The 22,134-nt window shown below is 37.5% G+C and overlaps 3 protein-coding genes across 6 annotated transcripts; 1 reads left to right on the plus strand and 2 right to left on the minus strand.

Annotated features, from left to right (window-relative positions):
* Positions 1-7,327: 7,327 nt before the first annotated feature.
* On the minus strand, positions 7,328-10,399 carry LOC144574715 (transport inhibitor response 1-like protein). Its single transcript, XM_078324754.1, has 3 exons — positions 9,609-10,399; positions 8,997-9,507; positions 7,328-8,364 (listed from the first exon to the last, which is right to left on the minus strand). The coding sequence occupies exons 1-3, from the start codon at positions 10,136-10,138 to the stop codon at positions 7,597-7,599; spliced, it is 1,809 nt and encodes a 602-aa protein (XP_078180880.1). The 5' UTR covers positions 10,139-10,399; the 3' UTR covers positions 7,328-7,596.
* Positions 10,400-11,701: 1,302 nt separating this feature from the next.
* On the minus strand, positions 11,702-13,538 carry LOC144574851 (succinate dehydrogenase subunit 3-2, mitochondrial-like). The gene is made up of 3 exons (XM_078324932.1): positions 13,379-13,538; positions 12,678-12,734; positions 11,702-12,190 (listed from the first exon to the last, which is right to left on the minus strand). The coding sequence occupies exons 1-3, from the start codon at positions 13,386-13,388 to the stop codon at positions 11,895-11,897; spliced, it is 363 nt and encodes a 120-aa protein (XP_078181058.1). The 5' UTR covers positions 13,389-13,538; the 3' UTR covers positions 11,702-11,894.
* Positions 13,539-14,257: 719 nt separating this feature from the next.
* On the plus strand, positions 14,258-21,964 carry LOC144574553 (phospholipase A I-like protein). 4 transcript variants are annotated; one of them, XM_078324529.1, is made up of 16 exons: positions 14,258-15,009; positions 15,281-15,431; positions 15,554-15,632; positions 15,772-15,936; positions 16,486-16,692; positions 17,269-17,514; positions 17,814-17,976; positions 18,074-18,618; positions 18,728-18,914; positions 19,011-19,147; positions 19,251-19,389; positions 19,479-19,688; positions 19,775-20,249; positions 20,418-20,637; positions 21,032-21,121; positions 21,214-21,964. In XM_078324529.1, exons 4-16 carry the CDS (start codon positions 15,787-15,789, stop codon positions 21,694-21,696), a joined length of 3,252 nt encoding a protein of 1,083 aa, XP_078180655.1. In that variant the 5' UTR covers positions 14,258-15,009; positions 15,281-15,431; positions 15,554-15,632; positions 15,772-15,786; the 3' UTR covers positions 21,697-21,964. The 4 variants fall into 4 exon arrangements, with proteins under 4 accessions (XP_078180655.1, XP_078180656.1, XP_078180653.1 ...); XM_078324530.1 differs by having other exon boundaries at positions 19,778-20,249; XM_078324527.1 differs by having other exon boundaries at positions 14,320-15,009; positions 15,783-15,936.
* Positions 21,965-22,134: the final 170 nt, after the last annotated feature.

Genomic DNA, 22,134 nt, shown 5'->3' on the forward strand with positions numbered 1-22,134 from the left:
ATTATCAAATAATCACCACAAAAAGCAACTACCACTACAACACTCGAAAATTGCCTGGAATAGCATCGCCAAATTACCAAATTGCCTAAATTTTGGGTTATTAATACCTACCCCAACCTCTTAGCTTATTGTGATTAACTCATTATAACAGAAAAGGTCAATTAGACTTCTTTCTCTTCTTCTATCATTTTAAACATTGTACCCTCATTTTTATTTTTATTTTTCTCTCCAATAATCAGCTAAACTCCTGTCATTTTAAGAGAAACAGAAAAGAAAAAGAGGGGAAAAGAACTAAGGGAGATCAGAGGGGCAAGAAATAGCAAGGTACACGGAACAAGACATGAAGGAGATCAGAGGAGAAATATAATTTGATGATCGATAAGCTCTAGAATAGAGTAGGTAGGGGAGGGATGTAAACTTTTACACCTAAAAAAGAGGTAGAGTGTTTCTTCTTCTTTTCCCTTCAAATCTATAAACATCTAAAATAAATAAAGATATAAATGTAAACACTGATTCAATGTCGTATGATGTATCTCATTGATACGTTCATTATCGAAATAAAAAATAAAGATATAGATGTAAAGACTGATTCAATGTATATATGTTCATTATCGAAACAAAAAATAAAATAAAGATGACATGTAAATATTAATTTCGACAATCTCATTGATATGTGCATGGTCGAATTCATCCAAGTAAAGTATTAGTTGATGTTTTGATGTAAAAGATCAAAGCGATTTAAAAAAATCACAAAAATTATCTTTAAAGAGGTATGTGTCTCATATGATGCAGTAAATTTAAAACGCAGCGTTCTCCTTCAAAATAGATCGACTTCTATCTCTTTTTTAATGATGCATCTCACTTTAAAGATTGAATCAGAATTTAATTACAATATCTCCAAGAAATCAAAATGTAATGATATTGAACTATTCTATTCTGTTGTGTTGATGAGAGAAAAAAATTATTTCTCTGAATCTTTTATCTCAATTGTTTTGTTATTTTTTTTCCCTTCCTATTTTTCTTCGGTTCAAAGGATTGGTTTTTACAACTAATATAGCTTCGAAGTATTAACTGAAATTGTTAAACGGTCATTGACTATCAAGAGAAAATTCAAGTTAAAGATCAGTTTAGTATATATAGAATTTAATTATTAGGACATTCTGCTGATGAAGCTTCCCAACTAATACAAAAAATTCAGCGGTATGATAGATCTTCTTTTGAAGAGACATCATGCTCTCCCTGTTAGATAAAACTAAAGCTCTTGCCTCTTCTCACTGTCTAATATTAGATGATCACTCCCTTTCTAGAGTTCAATCTGATGTAGATCATTTGCAAGATGAAGTTGGAACTTTTTATGATTCTAGTACTATGTTAGATAATGTAGACAATGATCATACTGATAACCAGAATATATACCACTACTCATGAGATTAGGTTAGATACTAGTGCATATATAGGTTCCTCATGAATCTGTTAAACTGGAATACTAGAGGTTTAAATTCCTATAAAAAAAAGACAAACACTCCATGATATAATAGTTGATAATAAAATCGATCTGATTGCCATACAAGAGACCAAAAAAGAACAATTTACTAATAGAATTTTAAGGACTATTTCTACCAAATTTGACATTTGGTATTGGGTCTCGTCACATGATCGATCAGGGGGAATTTTATTTGGTTGTGATAGTTCTCAGTTTAAATATATTAGTCATTCCATTCATCAATATGCCCTTAACATCCAAGTAGAATGTACAAAAGATGGTCATAGGTGGCAAATTACTATAGTATATATATGGTCCTGTTATTAGATCAAAGAAGAAGGATCTTTGGATGGAATTAGATAAGACTAGAAGCTCTAACACAAATCCATGGATTCTTTGTGGAGATTTTAATGCAATAAGGCATAGAAATGAAAAGTCCGAGAATTTGTTTGATATTCAGATTAGTTCTCTTTAATAGATTTGTAAATAAACATCAATTAGTAGAACAAAAATTGCTTGGTAGAAAATACACATGGAATAATGGGAATAAATTTGCATTACTTGATAGAATATTCACAAATTTACTATGAGAGAATTTATACCCAGCTAGCACCACTTTAGATTTAGGTATGTATGGATTTGATCACTGATCACTGCCCCCTTATTCTACAAATTTCTAGCAAGATTGACCATCCTCACAACCTTTTTAGATTTGATCCCTTTTGGCTGGAACAGCCTGATTTTGTCCAACTTATCAACAAGTGGTGGCCCTAATTTCAATTAGACTATAGACATATTGCCAAAAGCTGAAATACCAAATTAAAATTTTTTAGACAAAAAGTAGAGGTTGGACTAGAAATTATTACAGTAGGAAAAAAAAAAACAACACTTACTAGCACGCTTGAAGCAATTGGAACTCATTTTAGAACTAAAAGATCTGACCTCCGATGAAAATGAAGAATGAATATTAGCTAAAAGTGCCTAGATAATATTTATTTAGAAGAAGAAAAACATTGGAAAATAAAGCCAAACAACAATGGCTAGAAGAGGGCGATAACAATATTAAGTATTTCCACACTATAGCTACACATAGAGCTAAGAAAAATAAAATTCTAGCTTTAGATATATTAATAGCAGTACTACTATTACCAAACTAGAAATTCAACAACATATTCAGCAGTTTTACAAAGACTTGTTAGGACAATCAAGCAATACATGTGCTACATTAGATACTGATTTCTGGGAATCTAGTGATAAATTTGGAAAAAAAACAACTTAGAGATTCCTTTTACCATGGAAGAAATTAAGAATGTTGTTTTCGCTTGTGAATCTAATGGGGCCCCTGGACCAGATGGTTTTATGTTTAAGTTTTATCAAGCCTTCTGAATTCTAATTAGAGATGATTTCTTCCAATTATGTCAACATTTCTATCATCATCGTACCAAACTAACTAGTCTGAACAAATCTATCATCTACCTCATCCCCAAAGAAAGAGAGGCCAAACTCATCACAGAATTCAGACCAATTAGTTTGGTAAATTGTAGCTTCAAACTAATATCTAAAATTTTGACATTTCGTTTAGAATCAATCATGAATAGGATCATAGATAGTAGTCAAGCAACTTTTATAAAAGGTTGTTATATACTAGACAATGTTATTCTAAGTCAAGAAATCATTCACACTCTTGTCAATGTTCCAAAGAGGAAGGAGTGATTGTCAAAATAGACTTTGAAAAAGCCTATGATAAAATAAATTGGAAATACCTTCTAGATATACTACATAGTAGGGGTTTTGGAGTTAAATGGATCGCATGGATTAAAGAATAGTTATACAGCTCTCAATCTTGCATAAACTTAAATGGTACTCTCACTGATTTTTTTTATTATTATTTGTAAATGAGGGGTTCGCCAAGGAGACCCCTTATCTCCCTATTTGTATATCCTTGCAACAAATACGCTTAGTAAAATCTTTCTTCAAGGCAGACAATCCAACTATATAGTAGGTTTAGGTCCCCAAATAATAGATAATCATGCACACACCAACTGTCACTACGCAGACAATACCATCATATTTCTAAAAGCTGATGCAAGTAATATTGAACATGCTTGGTGGGCACTAATTGCCTTTGAAGCTCTATCCGGTATAAAGGTTAACTATTCTAAAACATCAATGTATCCAATAAACATCAATGAGTTAGACAAATTTTCTCAAATGTTTAGATGTACTCCAGCCTCTTTTCCAATGCAATATTTAGGGCTACCACTTCATATTCAAAAACTTTTAGCAATTGATTGGACTTTTCTCATTGATATGATAGAGAAAAAACTCCAAAATTGGAAGGGTAGTTTACTTTCAATAGGTGGACGATTAACATTACTTAATTTTGTTCTTTCTTCAGTCTCTCTGTATTTCTTATATATATACAAAATTCCAGATTCAGTGATAAACAAAATCGACAAAATACGATGCCGATTCTTATGGCAAGGTACCAGTACAGGCAAGAAAAAATGCCATCTAATAAATTGGCAAAGAGCAAACTTTACTAAAGAATTTGGAGGGTTAGGCATATTATACCTCAAGGAAATGAATATTGCTTTAATGTTGAAATGGTGGTGGAAATTCAAAGACCCCACCTATTGTTACACCAAAAAGGTATAGTACAAAGTTTCAGTACAGCAACTGTACCTTTTAACTTTAAATACACTTTCGATTCAGATTGCAAGTGCACAATCCTATCGCGTAGTATATTGTAGGGTATCGATCACAGGGACGGTTTAGATCTAAACTAGACTCAACCTAAATTACTTAAAAACTAGAAGTTGGAAAAGGTTGGTTTTTAGTATTTATGTTCCTAATCAATTCAATGACAATAATTGAATGCAAGAAAGTAAAATAAACTTGGTTTAAATCAATAATGAAAAAGGCATTTTCAGGGTTATGACTTCATCTCAGTTCTGCCTCGAGGAACTCGGTCCGCGTGGTGTCCCACGAAGGCCGCATCAAGTGAACGCGGGCCAAGTATTGTCGTACGCAGTCTGCGTGGCCCCCGAGTGAATGCAGTAGTTACTATTTCTTTGTGTTGTTCCTTTGTGTAGGGTTCTACTGACCAAACCTAATGTTCCTAAATCTCAACTGTTGTTTGTTGGTTCATTAACTTGGTATGGAATTGCAATATGTGCCCTCGTCGGGTTCTAGACCTCAATTGTCATATATTGGTCTGAATTACCTAGTTGCTTGTTTGGTATACTAAAGGTAATATCTATCCGTCGATATGAGGAAATGTTCACCTGTCGGCTACTACTTGGTTTCACCTTTCGGATCACTAATCCTACCTCTTATACTTAGTTTGGTTGAGAGATTTTAAGGGCCAAAGTACCTTCTAGATGTGTCCATGCATCTAGTGATAAACCAATAAAGATCAAACAATTTAATCTAAGCAATTAAAATCAAACACAATCAAGCAAACACAAAAATCCAATAACTAACATGCAAAAAAAAAAACATTTGATTACATCACAACCCTAGAAACTAAGAAATCTACTCAAAACATAGTTCTAAAGCAAATAAAACAAGTGATAAAAGAAATAGTCATGACAAAACCCAAAGAACAAAGAAGATCCGTGAAGAAACTTTCGTATTTTGCTTTTCAACTTCGTCTCCAAGCTTAGCTGTCAAGTCCAAACCCTAGAAACTTGCTCTCCACTCCAGAAAATGCAGAATGCCTCCTCTGTAGCAAGGAATCTCGTATTATAGACTTTCTGGCGACCTTCCTTCAATTGGCCTCTGTTTCCAAATCTGCTTATGTTTCCGGAAAAGGCTGACGCGACCTGCGTCAGATGTGACGCGGTCCGCATTCCTATGTCTCCTCGAGTGGACAATGAGAGGTCGCGTCAGTGGTCGGGTCAGGGTGATGCGGCCCATGTCAGATGTGAAGCGGCTCGCGTGGAGAACTTCAGATTCTACAATCTTCCCTGATTTCACTCTTTTTCTGCAAAATAAGAATAAAAACACAGCAGTACCACATTCTATATATATTCAATGAAATAGACACGATTTGGTAGTATAAGACACAGGTTTTGGTACAATAATTTGGTCGGAACATAGATCAAATAACGAGACATCACCTATGTTAGTGCTTGGAAAAATCTGATATTATACAAATACACCTCATCCAATATGCAAAAATCTAATTTCTGGTCTAGCATATCTTCTATTCAGTCTTTAGGTCAAATTAATATTTCATATGAACCATGTTATAATACCTCTATGCTCTTTTGGACTTATATATGGTATCAAAATTACTCTATGGCTTGTAGGTTTCCATTTTTGTTTGTTATTTGTTCTAATACCAATATTTTGTTGCAATCAGTTATTAATACTCAAGGGCATGCTCTTTCTTTCAAGAGATCTCTTGATCTCATACAATACTCATAATGGTTAGAAATATTGGACATCATTAGTCACTTATATTATACACACTAATTGAGAATAGACTTAGTTGGAGATGGAAATCTAGTGGGAAATATTAAGTTAGGTCCTTATATAAACTTCTAAACTTTAGAGGTATTAAGCCAATAAATGCAATGCTATGGTAGAAGGTGCTCATGCCACTTAAAATCAGAATATTTTTGTGGCTGTCTAATAGAAAGATAAAGGGTGGAAAGGGCCTTCCACTTGTCAATTATGTAGCCAACCTGAGTCCATAAATCATTTGTTTGTCACATGTGCCTTTACAAAGCAAATTTGGTTTTATATGGGAGCTTGTCAAGATGTCAGTATTCAATGGCCTAAATTTTCTGAAATTATTTAATTTGCAAACCAATTGCCTTCTCATCAAAAAACCGCTTTCTTGTTGGTGTTTGGAGCCCTATGTTGGACTATATGGAAGTATTGCAATGAGCTATGTTTTGAAAAAGGTAAGAAAAATCAGTTAGATAAATTGTATTACTTATACTCTCTCTTTTACACTATTGGACAGGAAAAGTGAAACAAGTTGCTGAATCAACTGCACTCTGCTGCCCGTGGACCTGAATTGATGTACTTCCCTTAGATAACTGGCATCCAGATGATGAGACTGCACCAGTTGACCCAACTCACGCAACTTCAGGAGGTCAAATGGTTCATAACTGGCATCCAGATGATGAGACTGAACCAGTTGACCCAACTCACGCAACTTCAGGAGGTCAAATGGTTCTCTATGAAGGAAATGATTAGAAGACTAGCTAAGGCTGTAAAGCCAAATTTTGTAGTTACATATCTCCCCCGTGGCCCTTGTGAGAGGCTTAGATTTCAGTGTAGTTGGTATTATTTGGATGTTGTTTTGTATCAGTCTATAGTAGTGGATAGACTGTTTTTGGTAGTTTTGTTTCTGCTAAAGTGCGAATCAAGGGTTAGGTTTATGGATGATCTCTGACTCTGAATTTTCTTGCATGGATGTAAGTTAACCAAAATTTTTAAATGAAATGGGCTCTGGCCTTCTAATCAAAAAATCAGGAGAAAATTCAATATTGTATTAACAAAGAATCAAATATCAATGCCAAGCAATAAAGCAACGAGTAACTGTTTGAATTAGCCTGAAATTATTATTATTGTGTTGTTGTTTCGAGTATACCTTTGTAATAAAAATAAAAATAAAAAATAAAAAACACAATGCGTTATTGATGTAGCCAATTCAGCCTTTTCTAGGCCCTCTGGTTTGGAGGTGATGCACCAAAATATTAGCAACTAAATATGAGCTCGTATTATCTCAACGGAATTCAATCTGACATGGACATGCTTCTCTTTTTGAGATATAGTTGAAATTTCTGAACTTTCTAAGGTGTTACACAAAACTTTGCAAAAGTCCCATCAAAAAGCAAACCCTGATTATTTAAAAAACTGAATTCGAATACATACAGTACCACCACAATGAAAACCCAGAAGAAAAGTAAAAACCACAACTTCATAGTGCTGAAAAAAAGTAAATTATTGAACCCCAAATCCAAGCCGATTTATGTCCTTTGCCCCCGAACTCTCAGGAATTCAAAAAACTAAAAGCATCCCACCACAACGTGAAAATGGTATGAGAATTCCAACCCTGATGAGATTTCCAATGGAAAGATCACAAAAGGTGGCTACAAGATCTTTACAAAAGGTGGTGCATCGGTTCGTGGCCCCGCAAGTGAACGGTACATGTACAACCTCTCCACCACTGTTTCCTCTTCACCTTCATCCTCCATATCTCCATCTTTAATCACCTCTACCACCAAATTGGGTTTGCTCCGTGCCACTTCCCTGCAACCCCTCATCGATAAATTGCATGAAGACATCCATAAGAACCTCATGTTGTAATATAAGGGCAGGCCTGAAATCAATGCTGAGTCGCCAAATGGGCAATCCCTAATTTCTAGTTTCTGCAACCTAGTGCAACCTTCAAGCACATATCTCAACCCCAAATCACAATCTCCCGCAAATGCAACCGACAGAGTGCGTATCAGCTTCCCATACCGGCCAATGTACTCAAACGCCTTATCGGTCAGCAGACCCGAAACAGACAAACGGATCAGCTTCTTGCAATTCATAACAATGGCCCCAAATCCCTCATCCATGGACTCTCCGGTGATTCGATCGGGTTTGTGGAGGCCCATAATGCAGAGGCGAAAGACGACTAAATTAGGGCAGTTATTAGACATTGTGATCACGGCTGCATTTGTCATGCGCTGACAGAAGTAGAGAATTTTGTGCAACTTGTGGCAGCCCTCAGAGATGAATTGCAGCCCAATGTCTGACACAGAGCTTTCTGAGTCTTCGGTTGGATCAAAGGGGAACACTCGTAGCTCCCTTAAATCATGGCATGTTTCAGCTACAGCTTGGAGACCTTCATCTCCAACTGTGTCGAGTACCTAAATATATAAAGATATTAGATAGTTTCCATCATTTCTGTTATCAAGTTGCCAGTTTGTTAGAAGAACTTTGATTTTGTATGCACCTTTTTTTTCCCCCTTCTTTTGTTCATATTTTTCATTTTGGATTTTGAAAGGGGATTCACCGTTCACGGCTGTCATATAAGAAAATGAGTTTAGTTGCATATGAGAAAATCCCAGATCCTCTAAATTCAGAGTCATCTAGCAAGAGAGCATTCATGCATGTATACAGTCTATTTAGACACACAAGGAATTCAAATTTGTGGTTTCTCAGATGGATTCGGTGAACTTAATATAATTGATATTATTTTCAAAAATGCTGTATGTTTTCTGGAACCAAGTTAAAAGGCATCAATGGTTCAGTTCTTTTTCTCCAATTGGAGAGTCCCAGCAGAGATCAGACAATGAGAATCATTCCTGGCACATAAGACAGTCCATACTTGCTGATCAGAAAATAAGATGATCAGGCAGTGATCTGAACCTGTTGATCCGTCATCAGAAAATACCGTAAAATATATTAAACTTCCTACGAAATTAGTAGTAACCTGAAAACTTACTAGAATACTTCAGAAAATTTATCCCGTAAATGAGCAAACAAAAAATTAGCATACCCAGAAAGTTTGAAGATTATGGCACTGACGAATGACTGGGTTGAGCTGATCTGCACTGAGATTTGCATAACTAATATTAAGTGAGGTCAAGTTTGCACAGACAGGGTAGATAGCAGGTAAATGCTCTGGTTCGATCTCACGGAAACCCGATAAGGAATTCAATGACTTGGAAGAAGCAAAAGCCGACACCAAATTGAGATTTGGATCAGCCACCATGGAACCCTTTTCAGACCGAAATGCACCAGTACCAAGATTGTTTATTTGTGGGGCTAGTAGCATGAGTTGGTGGAGTTGCTCAAGTGTCACATGTTGATTCACACGCAAACGGCGGAGAGATGGAGATCTTGCAACAAGACCCTCCAAAGCATGGATATCAAATCGATTTCCCACACAGTCAAAAACAAGAGATTCTAAAGAGGTGGTCGTTTCTGGAAATTTCGAAATCCAATCCACCGTCTCATTCTCTTCATCCTCCAAGTCATCCTCTATCAGATCTAAAACTCTTAGATGTCTGGAAAAATATATTAAAAACTGTCAATTCCAAAAATTTATTTAAAAAAAAAATTAGAAATATGTTAAAAGAGACTCTTAACTTGTTATATTCTACAATACCTGCATCTCTCAGCAATTACAGCAAGACCCAGAGTGCTAAACCCCTCACAACAAACCAAAGAGAGATCTTTGAACAATGGGAAATTATCGGCGATGCTCATCAGATTTTCATCAGTTACAACCATGCGTTTGAGACTGATGCTCTCAAGGTTCTGATATGCATCTCTCAAAGTCTTCACCCATGGTGTAAAATTCGCACCCCAGCCATACGGCACCAGGTTGAAATCGGCAAACCGAGGCTTCCCTTTGAGCACAATTGACTTGATTGACTTGAACCTCTCCACAACTCGGTCTGGAGACACCGCATAGCAGTTCCCTATGAAGAGGTCCCGACGAGTACGGGCATCAGTGTCATACCATGAACGACAAACAGCTGATGCGGCATTGCGGTCGCGCTTGGAAGTCAGAAGCTCTAGAACATTCTCTATAACCTTCTTGAACACTTCGTCAGAGGAGGGAGGTGGCGAGTCCCCGGCTGGGGCCCGCTCGTGTTTTTCGTCTTCATTAGTCATGTTAGAGACCTCTTTCATGAATAGGAAAAGAAAGGGGAGATGTTTGTATATAAACTGAGTTGATGAGGTGCTCTAGCATATGATTCTTTATGTGTCAGTTCAATTTCACATGCATCAAGTTGACAAATAGAATCAAGAATATGTTATTTACTGGCTCTGGTAAATCTACAAATTATATCTTTGTTTTCCAATGAATCATGCCCATTCCAAAACAGAATAACCCCACATGCTACCTGTCTTAAGAAATTTATGACGGGATGAGGTTGGAGCAGACAGCCCATTTGCCACTGCCATTATTTTAATATGAAAATTGTTGGCATCGTTGGACAGCATAAAGAAAAAGGCACCGCTCTCTAGTGACTGATTTCAAAAGATTCCACTTAATGCAGTGTACCTATCTCCTAGCGTGAATAGGTATGAACTGTTTCAATTAATTTAATAAAACGATTGAATTATTTGGATCAGCATATACTTTTATGGCGAAATTAATGGATCCGTACGGTCCAGCTTTGAGTAGACAGAATACTGAAATGGCGCTATCTGCTGGTACCGGCACTAAAACTCAGCACCTTGTGTTGATCCTTGTTGAATTCGAATTCGTATCCTCTGAGATATCTCATATTTTGCTCAAATAATACTGGCCTCCTACATCACCTCCGAATAGACACCGGGCACGTCGGTCACGCAAAATATGAGATATCTCAGAGGATACACACGTTGAATTCCTGGTTTCCTATTATCCCCTCCAAAAATGTTCTATTACACCCATGAAATTTGACCAATATGGAATTGAAAAGATCTCTGATAGAGCAGTATGAGATCGATCCAACGCTCCATAATTGATGTTAGCTTCCAATCTACGTCCTAATATAATCAGACTGATTTTCTGTTATGAAACTATAGTTTACAATGATTTATGTTACTGAAAATCAGTGTTCTAAATAACTAACTATAGCTACGCAATAGTTGCGCTATAGTTTTTTCAAACCTCAAAAGCTAATAAGCTATAATGCTATTAATCAAGGTTCTAAATAGCGATTATAGCGTTATAGCTTTTAAGATTCGAAAAAACTATACCGCAACTACAGCGCAACCATAGCTAGCTATTTATAATCATTATAAAAGAAAAGCAGTTAATAACATTATAACTTTTGAGATCCGAAAAAGCTATAGCTCAGCTATTGTGTAGCTATAGCTAGCTATTTAGAACACCGTTTTTCTTTTATAATGATTCTAAATAGCTAGCTATGGTTGCACTATAGCTTTTTTGGACCTTTAAAGCTATAGTGCTATAATCGCTATTTAAAACCTTGCTGAAAATTGAAGAATATAAACAAGATAACATCCAAATAGGTTCTCTGCAAATTAAAATTCAGCTGGGAAGCGAAATACATATTTATTGAAAATAAATATTCGATAAATGATAATCCACAACTTCAGAGGATCGCAAATATCAGGTGAAGTACTTTTTGCAGCCTTCCTACAGTTGTTGTGCCCAATATGCTAATTATATCATAAACTTAAATATATTTAGTAATCAAAAGTATATATATAACTTTTTGCAAAGCTAGGAAAATATAAGATATTCCCCTCACAAATATACTCAAATTAAAGAAAGCTTAAAGAGTTTTCAGTTGCTTCTTATTTTTCATAACCACCAGAAAAAAAAATGAACTGTTAGTATTATCACAGAGGAAACAAAACCGTGAAAATGCAGTTCCAACATCCCCAGAATGTTTCCAAATCCAACAACTTATTGAAATTAAAACTATTTTCAAACATCAAACTGGAGACTGAATTTGTAGACAAGAGGTGTAAGCATAATAGCAGTCCCCAAAGCCATCCCAAAGATACGGTGAGAGATTGAGAAGGTGGCGCTGAACTGCGGCTTCTTAAGGGGAAGGTGAGGTGATAATGGGCGGTTTGCTGCTGGACCCGATAAGGCACGTCCAGCATGCAGGGCCCTGCTGGTGGGGCGGGTGGGAAGGGAAGAGTTACCTAACCCAATAGGAGACTGGGTGATGGTTTTGTACCCTCTGACTTGACTAAACCTCTCTTTACCAAGGAGACCTGAAGAGAGACATGTTTAGTTATTTCACCAAGTGGAAAAAAATGATAATTGTACCTATGCCAATCCTCTCTCCTATTTTCGTCAATAAATGTGACACCGAGGTAGACCATGGATAAGAGAGAAAGGGCAAGGAAGGCAATTCACATTTTTCAGGGCAAATTGGACATTTTTTTTCTTTTCAAAAAATATGCAGAACAACTGAGGTCTTCCAACAAAACAAATGGAGTTGTTTTATATTTGAAAAAAGCTTTCAAATACAAACTTTTTAATAGAATTGCAACCACAACAAGTTTATTCACATGCTAGGTCACACTTCCGTTTTGGATGCATGATTGAAGATGTAACGAGCACAGTAACCTTTTGAACCAGATGTTATGCCAGTAGATCAAAGCATGATATTATGCACTTAGTTCTCAATGTGTAAAATAGTACATTAAGAATTGTTACTCATTTATTACATAAATAAAAGAAAATTAAGGTTCTGACCTTGTAGTGCAAAAGGAGCATGTTCCCCAAGTGCACTCATTTGAGACTTGTATGTTCCTGAAATCAAATGATTATATATATAGTTGCCATCATTATGTTTGATTCCTTGAGAGAATATGATATTGTACTTTAGTAGAACAGCCCCAATAAGAGAATGCAAAGGGATTCAAATTTGAACTTTAATACTTCGATCAGGATCAGAATCAGTATGTACTGACCATTATACTAAACCAGGCTCAATAACAGCATATGCATCCCTGATGGGGAAGCATAAGTAGTGATCTTATTCAAATAAGAACAATGATATTAAAAATTTACTTTCATATTATGCCAATTGTGCATTACAATAATGGATTCATATTCTTTCAATATAGAAATGTACCCAGATGAAATCTAATAGTTTGGCACAGCTGAGAAAGAAGACTGATTGATAAAGAATATATTACTTCTAAATTCTCTACATTGGCTAAGACGATGTATTTTTCCCAAATCAAATAAAACCAAAACACGGTGAAGAATAGGCACTGCCAATTGAACTTAGGTAACTAAATCGGCTATTTCCAAGTCAAAGTAACAATATAAATCAATTAAAGTATCATGGAAATTTAGAAGTTTCTTGGATGGACTATCCGTGTGTGTGGGGGGGGCAATAACACCGATGAGCACGAAAAACAAGCTAATGTGGAGATAAATAGACGTACCGTTCGCCATGGCCAAGTCCAGCGTAGTCTCGCCTTCAAAGGAGATCTTACAAGTTGAAGAGAGAGAAGAAGATCAGCCCTGTAGAAACCCTTGTTTTTCTTTCTCCTCGCTCTCCACTTCCTTGCCCAATTCAGATCGTCTCCAGTCCAATAATAAAACTGGAAAATTCCAGATGTCCAGTAATCTATTGAATATTGGGACCATTTGTAATACGGCGCTTGCATTTTGTATTTTTGTGAGGTCTGTTCCCTGAAATAAAGGTTGGCCCAACGGATGTACTAGAAACGGGCTTCCATTTTGGGCCTACGATCTGCTAACGGCCTTGATTTTATTTTGCTTTTAACGGATCTATTAGCAACTAAGCATCCACAGTTCCACCCGATATATTAGCTAATCCTGTTTTGGTTCTTTGATTTTGAGATTCTTTAATATTTTGTTGCAATGTCGTTTTCACTTTTCAAGTTATTTTCTCTCTTTCTTTGACTTTTGAGAATATTTTAATATTAAATTGCAACGCCGTTCCCAAGTTATTTTCTTTGGAAATGTTTACAAGTAATTTTTGCAACGAAATCATAACAACATCACTGAGAAAAATTGCAACGAGTCCAAAATAATTCTACGTTTCTACGTGTGCTCGCGTGGTTGTGCTGAGTCACTTTTACGTGAATTAACCTTAAAACCAAATGAACTGTCGACTAGCACACGGTTAACCAGAGATATATTCACAACGACCAAAATTAGATCAAAGCTAGCACGAGTGCGTATCCTCTGAGGTATCTCACATTTTGCGTGACCGACGTGTCCGGTGCCTATTCGGGATAGCGCGGGGGGGCGGTATTATTTCAGTTTTAAGATTCGTGCACAACGTATTTGAACGATTGAAATTTCCAAAAAGACACGCAAAATATGAGATATGTTAAAGGATGCGAATTCAGCAAGCACCGGCGTAGAATAGAAACTTCTCTTCCCCGCCTCGCTTCTTTGCACCTCTCTCTCTCTCTTTCTCTGCTCCGTCTCCTCTCCTTCATCCCCAATTCACTTCTCCTGACTTGGACCAAACCCTAATTGTAGTATCACCAATCCAGCCCCCATGTCGTGGGGCCTGGGCTGGAAGCGCCCATCGGAGATCTTCCATCTCTCCCTTGACTATGGTGACCTCCCCCTTTCCGATCCCGACTCCCCAACCGTCGACACCACCTCTGACGTTGAGGTAGATTCAAATGCGTATGATCTGGGGTTTCGGATCTCCCTCGACTGGTCATCCGCTGATGATGAAGAAACAGCTGCTCTTCGCCTCCAATCGCAGCTCGTGGTCGCCCTCCCACCTCCTCAGGACACAGTTATTCTATCTTTGAACACATCATCTGGACAAGACAACGGAGAGAAAGAGATCGCCAATGGAGATGGGAAGGACGATGATCCAGCTGTTATAACTGTTGACATGAAAGTGGTGAAGAGGAGAGAACCGCTGAAAGCAGTTAAGGTCTCTAGAGCTGTTGGATCGGGTCAGCAAACAGACGGTAGTGGGGTTCTTGTCAGATTGATTCGCACTGAGAAAGAGGGTGTACCAGCATTGGTGGATCACTGGAAAAGCGTCAGTGTTTTGAGCTTGTGCGGTTGTGGCCTATCAGTTAGTATTTCATTCCATCCATTCTGATATGAACAGCTTTAATTGTTAGTTAAGTTCATTTATACACCTTTGCATTGATGCATTGCACTAAAAAACCATTGCAAATATTGTATCCTATTTCAAGCTTTATTCTTTTTATTATTTGCCAAAAAAAAGGAGACTTTCTGGATTGGGCAGACTCATGGAGATATTGGGGGTTTTTTTTATTCAAATATGATTACCATTATCCTGGGCTCATTTTGTATATTATCATTTCATACAAAATGTGTAGGCATTTCCTGTGGAGCTAATTACTCAATTGCCTCAACTTGAAAAGCTGTATCTTGATAGTAACAGGCTAACAGTTTTACCACCTGAACTTGGTGAATTGAAAAGCCTTAAAGTGCTCAGAGTCGACAACAACATACTGATCTCTGTTCCGGGTAGGTTAAACTTAAATTTCTATAATATTCAGTAAAAGAGCACTATCAATTCTTTATATTTCATTGGGATGCAGAGAAGGTAATTACTTTTTTGACCATTTTGTCTTTCAATTTGTTACCAGTGGAGCTGAGGGAATGTGTTTTGCTGGAAGAACTATCTCTTGAATACAACAAGCTCATTCGGCCGCTTCTTGATTTCAGGTCAATCATCCCGAAAACCATTTTTTTCATAAAAACTCTGTGACCTTTGCCAGAAAACCATCTTTTCCATAAAAACTCCGTTGCACCATTCCATTTTTTGACTAGTACAAAGGTTCTTAGCCTTATTATTTATTCCCAGTTATGTTGCAGGGCTATGTCTGAACTTCGAGTTTTGAGGCTATTTGGTAACCCTCTAGAGTTTCTGCCTGAAATTTTGCCTCTGAAAAAGTTACGGCATCTATCTCTTGCTAATATTAGAATCGAGGCAACTGAGAATTTGAAAACCGTCTCTGTGGAGATCGAGGTACTTTTCTTGTACTCTTTCAAGGTCTCAAATATAGAGCTGATTTTAAGCCGTATTATTTTCTAATGATATTAAAATCACTTGTATGATTGTACCAAAAAAGATGAACTACTGGATAATATTGCATTCCCTATATTCAGTGCAACCATACCTCCATTGACCCGAAAATGTTGCTTATGCTTGATACCTCTTGTGTATTGTTTCACTTGAGCCCTTATGAAATGGCTTATATTTTAATGGGTGGCTTACTTACTGGCCCTTAGGGCCACCTGCTTTTATTGTGGTTAAATATCAAGGATCAATAGGGGTCACTAAAGATTCATGTTTGTACTGTCTCTGGCCCTTTCCATCATCTTTTGTTAAAAAGTGGACAAACATTCCTATTCCCCGAAATGACTTATTGCAAATCTGTATTCGAATGAGGAATTTGATGGTGACCAATACTTTAGGGACCAAAATGGAAAGTTTGAAACTTCTGGGACCATTTGTATAATTTACTTTATTGCGGTTTTCTTAGTATGACTGATGTGCAGCTTTTCTGGATTCCAGGATAGCAGTTCATATTTTCTTGGGGCAAAGCCTAAGTTGAGTGCCTTCTTCTCTCTCATATTTCGATTTTCTTCTTGCCATCACCCACTACTTGCATCAGCTTTGGCAAAAATTATGGAGGATCATGACAGTCGCATGGTCATCAGCAAGGAAGAAAGTGCTGTGCGCCAGCTCATCAGCATGGTCAGCAGTGATAACCGCCATGTTGTAAGTTATAAATTTCACTTGTGATAATCTTATACCAATTTTAGTGTCATCTCCAAGATTATGTGCTAGTAGCCAATTAGCCATAGCCTAGTAATTGCATGTTATGATTCCCTCACTCTTGGAATCTAAAATTCAGGTTTAAGAGTGTGCAATGGAACCAGATCAATATCACAAACAAGTACACATAAACATAGCTAAAAAAAAAGAACAAGAAAAAAGAAAGGCACAATATACTACATTCTTAACAGTTGCTCAAGGCCAGACTATTTTTTTTTATGAGATACTTTTTCTTTTTTTCTGTCTGGGAAGGGAGCCTAGTTAGTGGCAAAAGACAATGAGATATAAGCAGTAACTTCTATTATGCCAAAATTTTGTTATGACACCTTGGTTGCAGAAATCTCAAAGAAAAATGTAATAAAATCCAATAAGCTATATTCTATATCTTAATGAAAAGCAAGCAATTTTAAGAAGAACATAACTTCTCACGGAAAAAAGAGTGTGATGGTTTAGTAGTAGGCCCTGCATTTCTTTCTGGTGATCTTTCTTTCTTATTAGATTTTTTTTTTAAATATACAGGTTGAACAGGCATGCATTGCTCTTTCTTCACTGGCGTCGGATAAATCTCATGCAATGCAACTACTGAAATGTGATATAATGCAACCAATTGAATCTGTTCTCAGATCCACCAATGAAGAAGAACTAATCTCTGTTTTGAAAGTGATGGCCATACTAGCCTTTGTGTCTGACAGTGTGGCCCAGAAGTTGCTCACAAAAGATGTTCTCAAGTCATTAAAGACACTATGCGCAAATAAAAACTCTGAGGTTAATTGTTATTTCTCTCCTAGAGTCAAAGTGCTTAATATTAACTCAAGCACTCAAATTCGCTAGTTTAGACCTGTGTTGTACCTCTCTGGCTGATGCAAGAAACAAATGAACAGATAGCATTTGTTGTCTGCAAATGTTTAATAAATAGTTAGCAGAAACATCTCACTGGTACAACTGCTTTAGTAAACCTCTGACTGTTTGGCATGTCACAGGGTTTTTTTTTTTTTTTTTACCTTATTTTTAATAGCGAGAATACAGATGTGAACTCATTGAGTGATCTTTTTCCTTTTTGCCAGGTGCAACGCCTATCCCTGATTGCTGTAGGTAACCTGGCATTCTGTCCAGAGAACCGAAGAGTTCTGACACAATCAGAAAGCTTGCATGATCTCTTGCTTCGTCTAACTGTTGCACCTCAGGCGCGTGTAGGAAAAGCTGCTGCACGTGCTTTAGCGATTTTCGGCAAGTTTAAATGAAACCTGATCTTGTTCAATAAGTCTATTAGTTGCATTATTGTAGCAACCACTAAGTCTTTTGTGAATACATAATTAAACTGCAGGAGAAAATGAGAGCTTGCGACGGGCAATTAAGGCAAGGCCTGTTGGAAAGCAAGGTCTTCGCATATTGTCTATGGACGGTGGTGGGATGAAAGGGCTTGCGACTGTGCAAATGCTTAAGCAAATTGAAGAAGGAAGTGGGAGAAGAATACATGAGATGTTTGACCTAATATGTGGCACATCCACTGGTGGTATGCTTGCAATTGCCCTGGGTGTGAAGTTGATGAGCTTGGAGCAGTGCGAGGAAATTTACAAGAATCTTGGAAAGCTTGTTTTCGCAGAGCCTATACCAAAGGATGAGGCAACATCATGGAAGGTGGCGCTGGACCAACTATTCAAAAGCTCTTCACAAAGCTTTAGAGTTGTTGTACATGGATCTAAGCACAGTGCAGATCAGTTTGAGGTGTTACTGCAGGAGATGTGCAGTGATGAAGAAGATGGTGATCTGCTAATAGAGTCAGCTGTGAAGGGCATCCCAAAGGTCTTTGCTGTGTCAACTTTGGTCAGCACTGTGCCAGCTCAGCCTTTCCTTTTCAGGAACTATCAGGTGCTGCTGAATCCCTTGTTGTTGTTATTCTTTCATCAGTGCATAATGTCTGTCTAGCTAGAGGTAGGTCCATGGGATCTCAAATAGTTGTTTTTGTCCTAAAATGCAGTATCCTTCTGGTACCTTTGAAACACCAGCAGGAACAGCTGAGAGTCCTGCAGTTGGTATGAGTATGAGTATAAATGCCAATGGGTCCTACAGACGAGGTGCTTGCATTGGAAGCTGTAAGCACAAGATATGGGAGGCTGTACGTGCTTCATCTGCCGCTCCTTACTATCTTGATGATTTTGCAGATGGTAAAATTAATAATGTATTTCTACTATTCTTATCTATATATGTTACCTGGACACCAACCAAAACAAAGACATTATTTTGCACTTATCCTATTGCAGATGTCTATCGTTGGCAAGATGGGGCTATTGTAGCCAACAATCCTACTATTTTTGCCATTAGAGAAGCCCAGCTTCTTTGGCCTGATGCAAGAATTGACTGCCTCGTCTCTATCGGCTGTGGCTCAGTCCCAGCTAAGGTAATAACATTTATTTGTTTGCATACTTTGGATTTCTGATTATCTATTGGATCTCTCTCATCAACAACTGGTTGAACTGATAAGTAAACTTGTCAATTTTTAGCCCAGAAAAGGTGGATGGAGGTACTTGGATACTGGTCAGGTTTTGATTGAGAGTGCATGCTCGGTGGAAAGAGTTGAAGAGACATTGGACACACTCATGCCAATGCTTCCTGACATTCAGTACTTTCGCTTCAATCCAGGTAAACTAATTGTTACCATTGCATGTTGCCTAATAATCAGTAATCCTACAAACAAGTTCATATATGATTTAATTATCTTTGTGTGACAGTTGATGAGAGGTGTGGAATGGAGCTTGACGAGACTGACCCAACTAATTGGCAGAAACTGGAGGCTGCAACTGAAGATTACATACAAAAAAACTCTCGGGCTTTCAAGAATTTATGCGAAATTTTGGTACCCAGATACCAAAATGAAGACAAACCACCAATGGAGACCTCTAAATCTCACCCATTATCAAAATCTAAACCATCTACTATAGGTAATTGCTGTTATCTTATTCTTATTATCCCCATTTTAACTTCAATGGCCATATCATTCTTTTCTTTTCTTTTCTTTTACTTGCAGCAGGATTAAATGAAAATGGACCTACATTAGGCTGGAGACGAACTGTTCTCCTAGTTGAGGCCTCGTACAATGCTGACTCAATCAAAACCTCTAACCACGCCCGATCCCTTGAAACCTTTTGTGCACAGAATGGAATTCGTCTAGCGATAATGACTCGTTCTCCTGTCTTCTCCAAGCCTACTTGTTCATTGCCGACCCCCATCACCTCTCCATTGTTCACCGGAAGCTTCCCCTCCAGTCCCCTCTTGTATAGCCCTGAATGTGGACCCCAGCGTGTGAACCGCATTGACCTGGTCCCACCTCTCAGCCTGGATGGCCATCCCGTGGCTAAGTATGCTTCCCCGCCTACTTCGCCTATAGTATCTAGAGAGCCCGGTGTCCATGTTAGACCATTATATGACAAGTTGCAGAATTTACCCCACATTGGGGTTGTACACTTGGCACTTCAAAATGACTCCACTGGCTCAATATTGAGGTTTGTTTTGTTTTTGGTCATAGTTCAAGCACCCATTATCATACATACTAATTAGTTTGCACAGGTAAGCATTTGAAATGCCCCGTAATACCCATCCAGCCCACATTAAAAGATATATTTTCAAACATGAACACCATCCTAACTAGTCAAAAGCTCTTTTATGGACAGCTGGCAGAATGATGTTTTTGTGGTAGCAGAGCCAGGTGAATCAGCAGATCGGTTCATTCATTCTGTGAAAACAAGCCTCTCGTCAGTGATGCAGGGCCGCAAGAGGAAAGAAGCTTATAATGAACTGTCAAAGATTTCATGCCTGTCTGACTTGGTCACCAAATGGCCTTCTTTCCTGATCGGTGGTATCCTCCATCGTTACATTGGCCGCCAAACTCAAGTATGAATCCTCTCTCGTTCTACCTTGTTAAAATGCTTTTCAATGTGGGTACTAAAGGCACTTCATCTTTAACAGCATTTAGGATGATGTATAATTGCATTCATTTTTGTGTTACAACTTTTAAATTAAGTTACCTAGGTATTTACAATAGGCACTAGTACTAGTTTATAGTGCTAAGTAGGTGAATAAGATTCCAATAACAATAGGAACTAGTACTAGTTTCTCAGTGGTTGTACTTTTGCAAAAGAACGAGCCAATAAGATATTGAAGGGATTTTCTTTTTCAAATTCTTCACCACTGGAAATAATGCTCATATTTTGGTTCAAGAATGCTTGGGAGTTTCGTAACTTTTGGTGCCAATACCATATAGCTTACATGCACCTCTTGTATTCAGGTAATGGATGACAATCAAGAAATCGGCGCATTCATGTTTCGAAGAACAGTACCGGCTTTGCACATGACATCTGATGATGTTCGTTGTATGGTAAGTTGAAGTTTTGTGAAAGATTCCTTCCCTGGTACTACATTTTTATCTAGTAGTGCTGTAAGGTTGACGGAAATTTCCAAATTATTTAGGTCAGCGCTTGGAGAGACCGAATTATAATCTGCAGTGGTAAATACGGCCTCACATCAAGCCTAGTAAAAGCCTTTTTACACTCAGGTGCAAAGGCCGTGATCACCTCTTCTGCCCAACCACCCGACTCAGAAAGCATAAAAATACATGGTATCGGGTCCATACCTGAACCCGCACCTGGTCTCGAAAACGGTAAATTTGTCATTGGAGATGATGAAGATGAAGAAGCCGAAGAAGAAGAGTTAGAAAACGATGAAAAGGAATCAGCAGAGCCATTGAGCCCTGTCAGTGACTGGGAAGACAGTGATGTAGAAAAGAGTGGCGGGTCCCACATTGTCAGTGGATGGAATGATGATGAAGAAGACTTGGCTCAGTTTTTGTCTGTTTTATATGACAAATTATTTAGGGAGGGGGCTAGAGTCGACTCCGCTTTGCAATTGGCAATTCGTGCACACCCAAAATTTAAATATACCTGCCATATCTGACACAATTGAATTATACATATTGAAGTTATATAGTATTTATATGAAAAATAAGTGATACATAAATTCGTTAGTAGGTGGATTTTGTTGTGTGGAAGAGGCCGAGATGAGGTGCCCTTCCATATTATAGAGTATACATGTCTATTGCAGAACGAAAATTTTGCTGTGAATTGAATGTTGTAGTATGATTGTATAATTCTCTTATATGAAATGAATATGTTGTTAATGCATTGGTATATTGTTTAATGAATCAGCAAGTTTTGACATCAAATTCCGCGCTGAAATTTTGGTCAAGATTTGTGCACAAAAAAATTTGAACAGTTGGATGAGAAAAAGTAGGTTCCTGTTATTCCAAAAGAATAGATAGCAGATTGGTACTCTGTTGTACAATGAGATAGTTGAAGTTATTATGAAGTAATATCGCTAAAGGCCAATACCAAT

This window comes from Carex rostrata, chromosome 23 (assembly GCF_964058835.1).
Source record: "Carex rostrata chromosome 23, lpCarRost1.2, whole genome shotgun sequence".
NCBI classification, from domain to species: domain Eukaryota; kingdom Viridiplantae; phylum Streptophyta; class Magnoliopsida; order Poales; family Cyperaceae; genus Carex; species Carex rostrata.

Bases quoted from the DNA above. Each gene is read 5' to 3' on its own strand.
- LOC144574715 (XM_078324754.1), bottom strand. From the start codon at position 10,138: ATGAAAGAGGTCTCTAACATGACTAATGAAGACGAAAAACACGAGCGG. The intron at 9,508-9,608 runs GTATTGTAGAAT...ATATTTTTCCAG, and splicing joins GTAATTGCTGAGAGATGCAG to ACATCTAAGAGTTTTAGATC. The intron at 8,365-8,996 runs GTATGCTAATTT...TTATATATTTAG, and splicing joins ATAATCTTCAAACTTTCTGG to GTACTCGACACAGTTGGAGA.
- LOC144574851 (XM_078324932.1), bottom strand. The intron at 12,191-12,677 runs GTCAGAACCTTA...GTCTCTCTTCAG, and splicing joins TGCTCCTTTTGCACTACAAG to GTCTCCTTGGTAAAGAGAGG.
- LOC144574553 (XM_078324527.1), top strand. From the start codon at position 14,470: ATGTCGTGGGGCCTGGGCTGGAAGCGCCCATCGGAGATCTTCCATCTC. The intron at 15,432-15,553 runs GTAGGTTAAACT...ATTTGTTACCAG, and splicing joins CATACTGATCTCTGTTCCGG to TGGAGCTGAGGGAATGTGTT. The intron at 19,390-19,478 runs GTAAACTAATTG...TTTGTGTGACAG, and splicing joins GTACTTTCGCTTCAATCCAG to TTGATGAGAGGTGTGGAATG.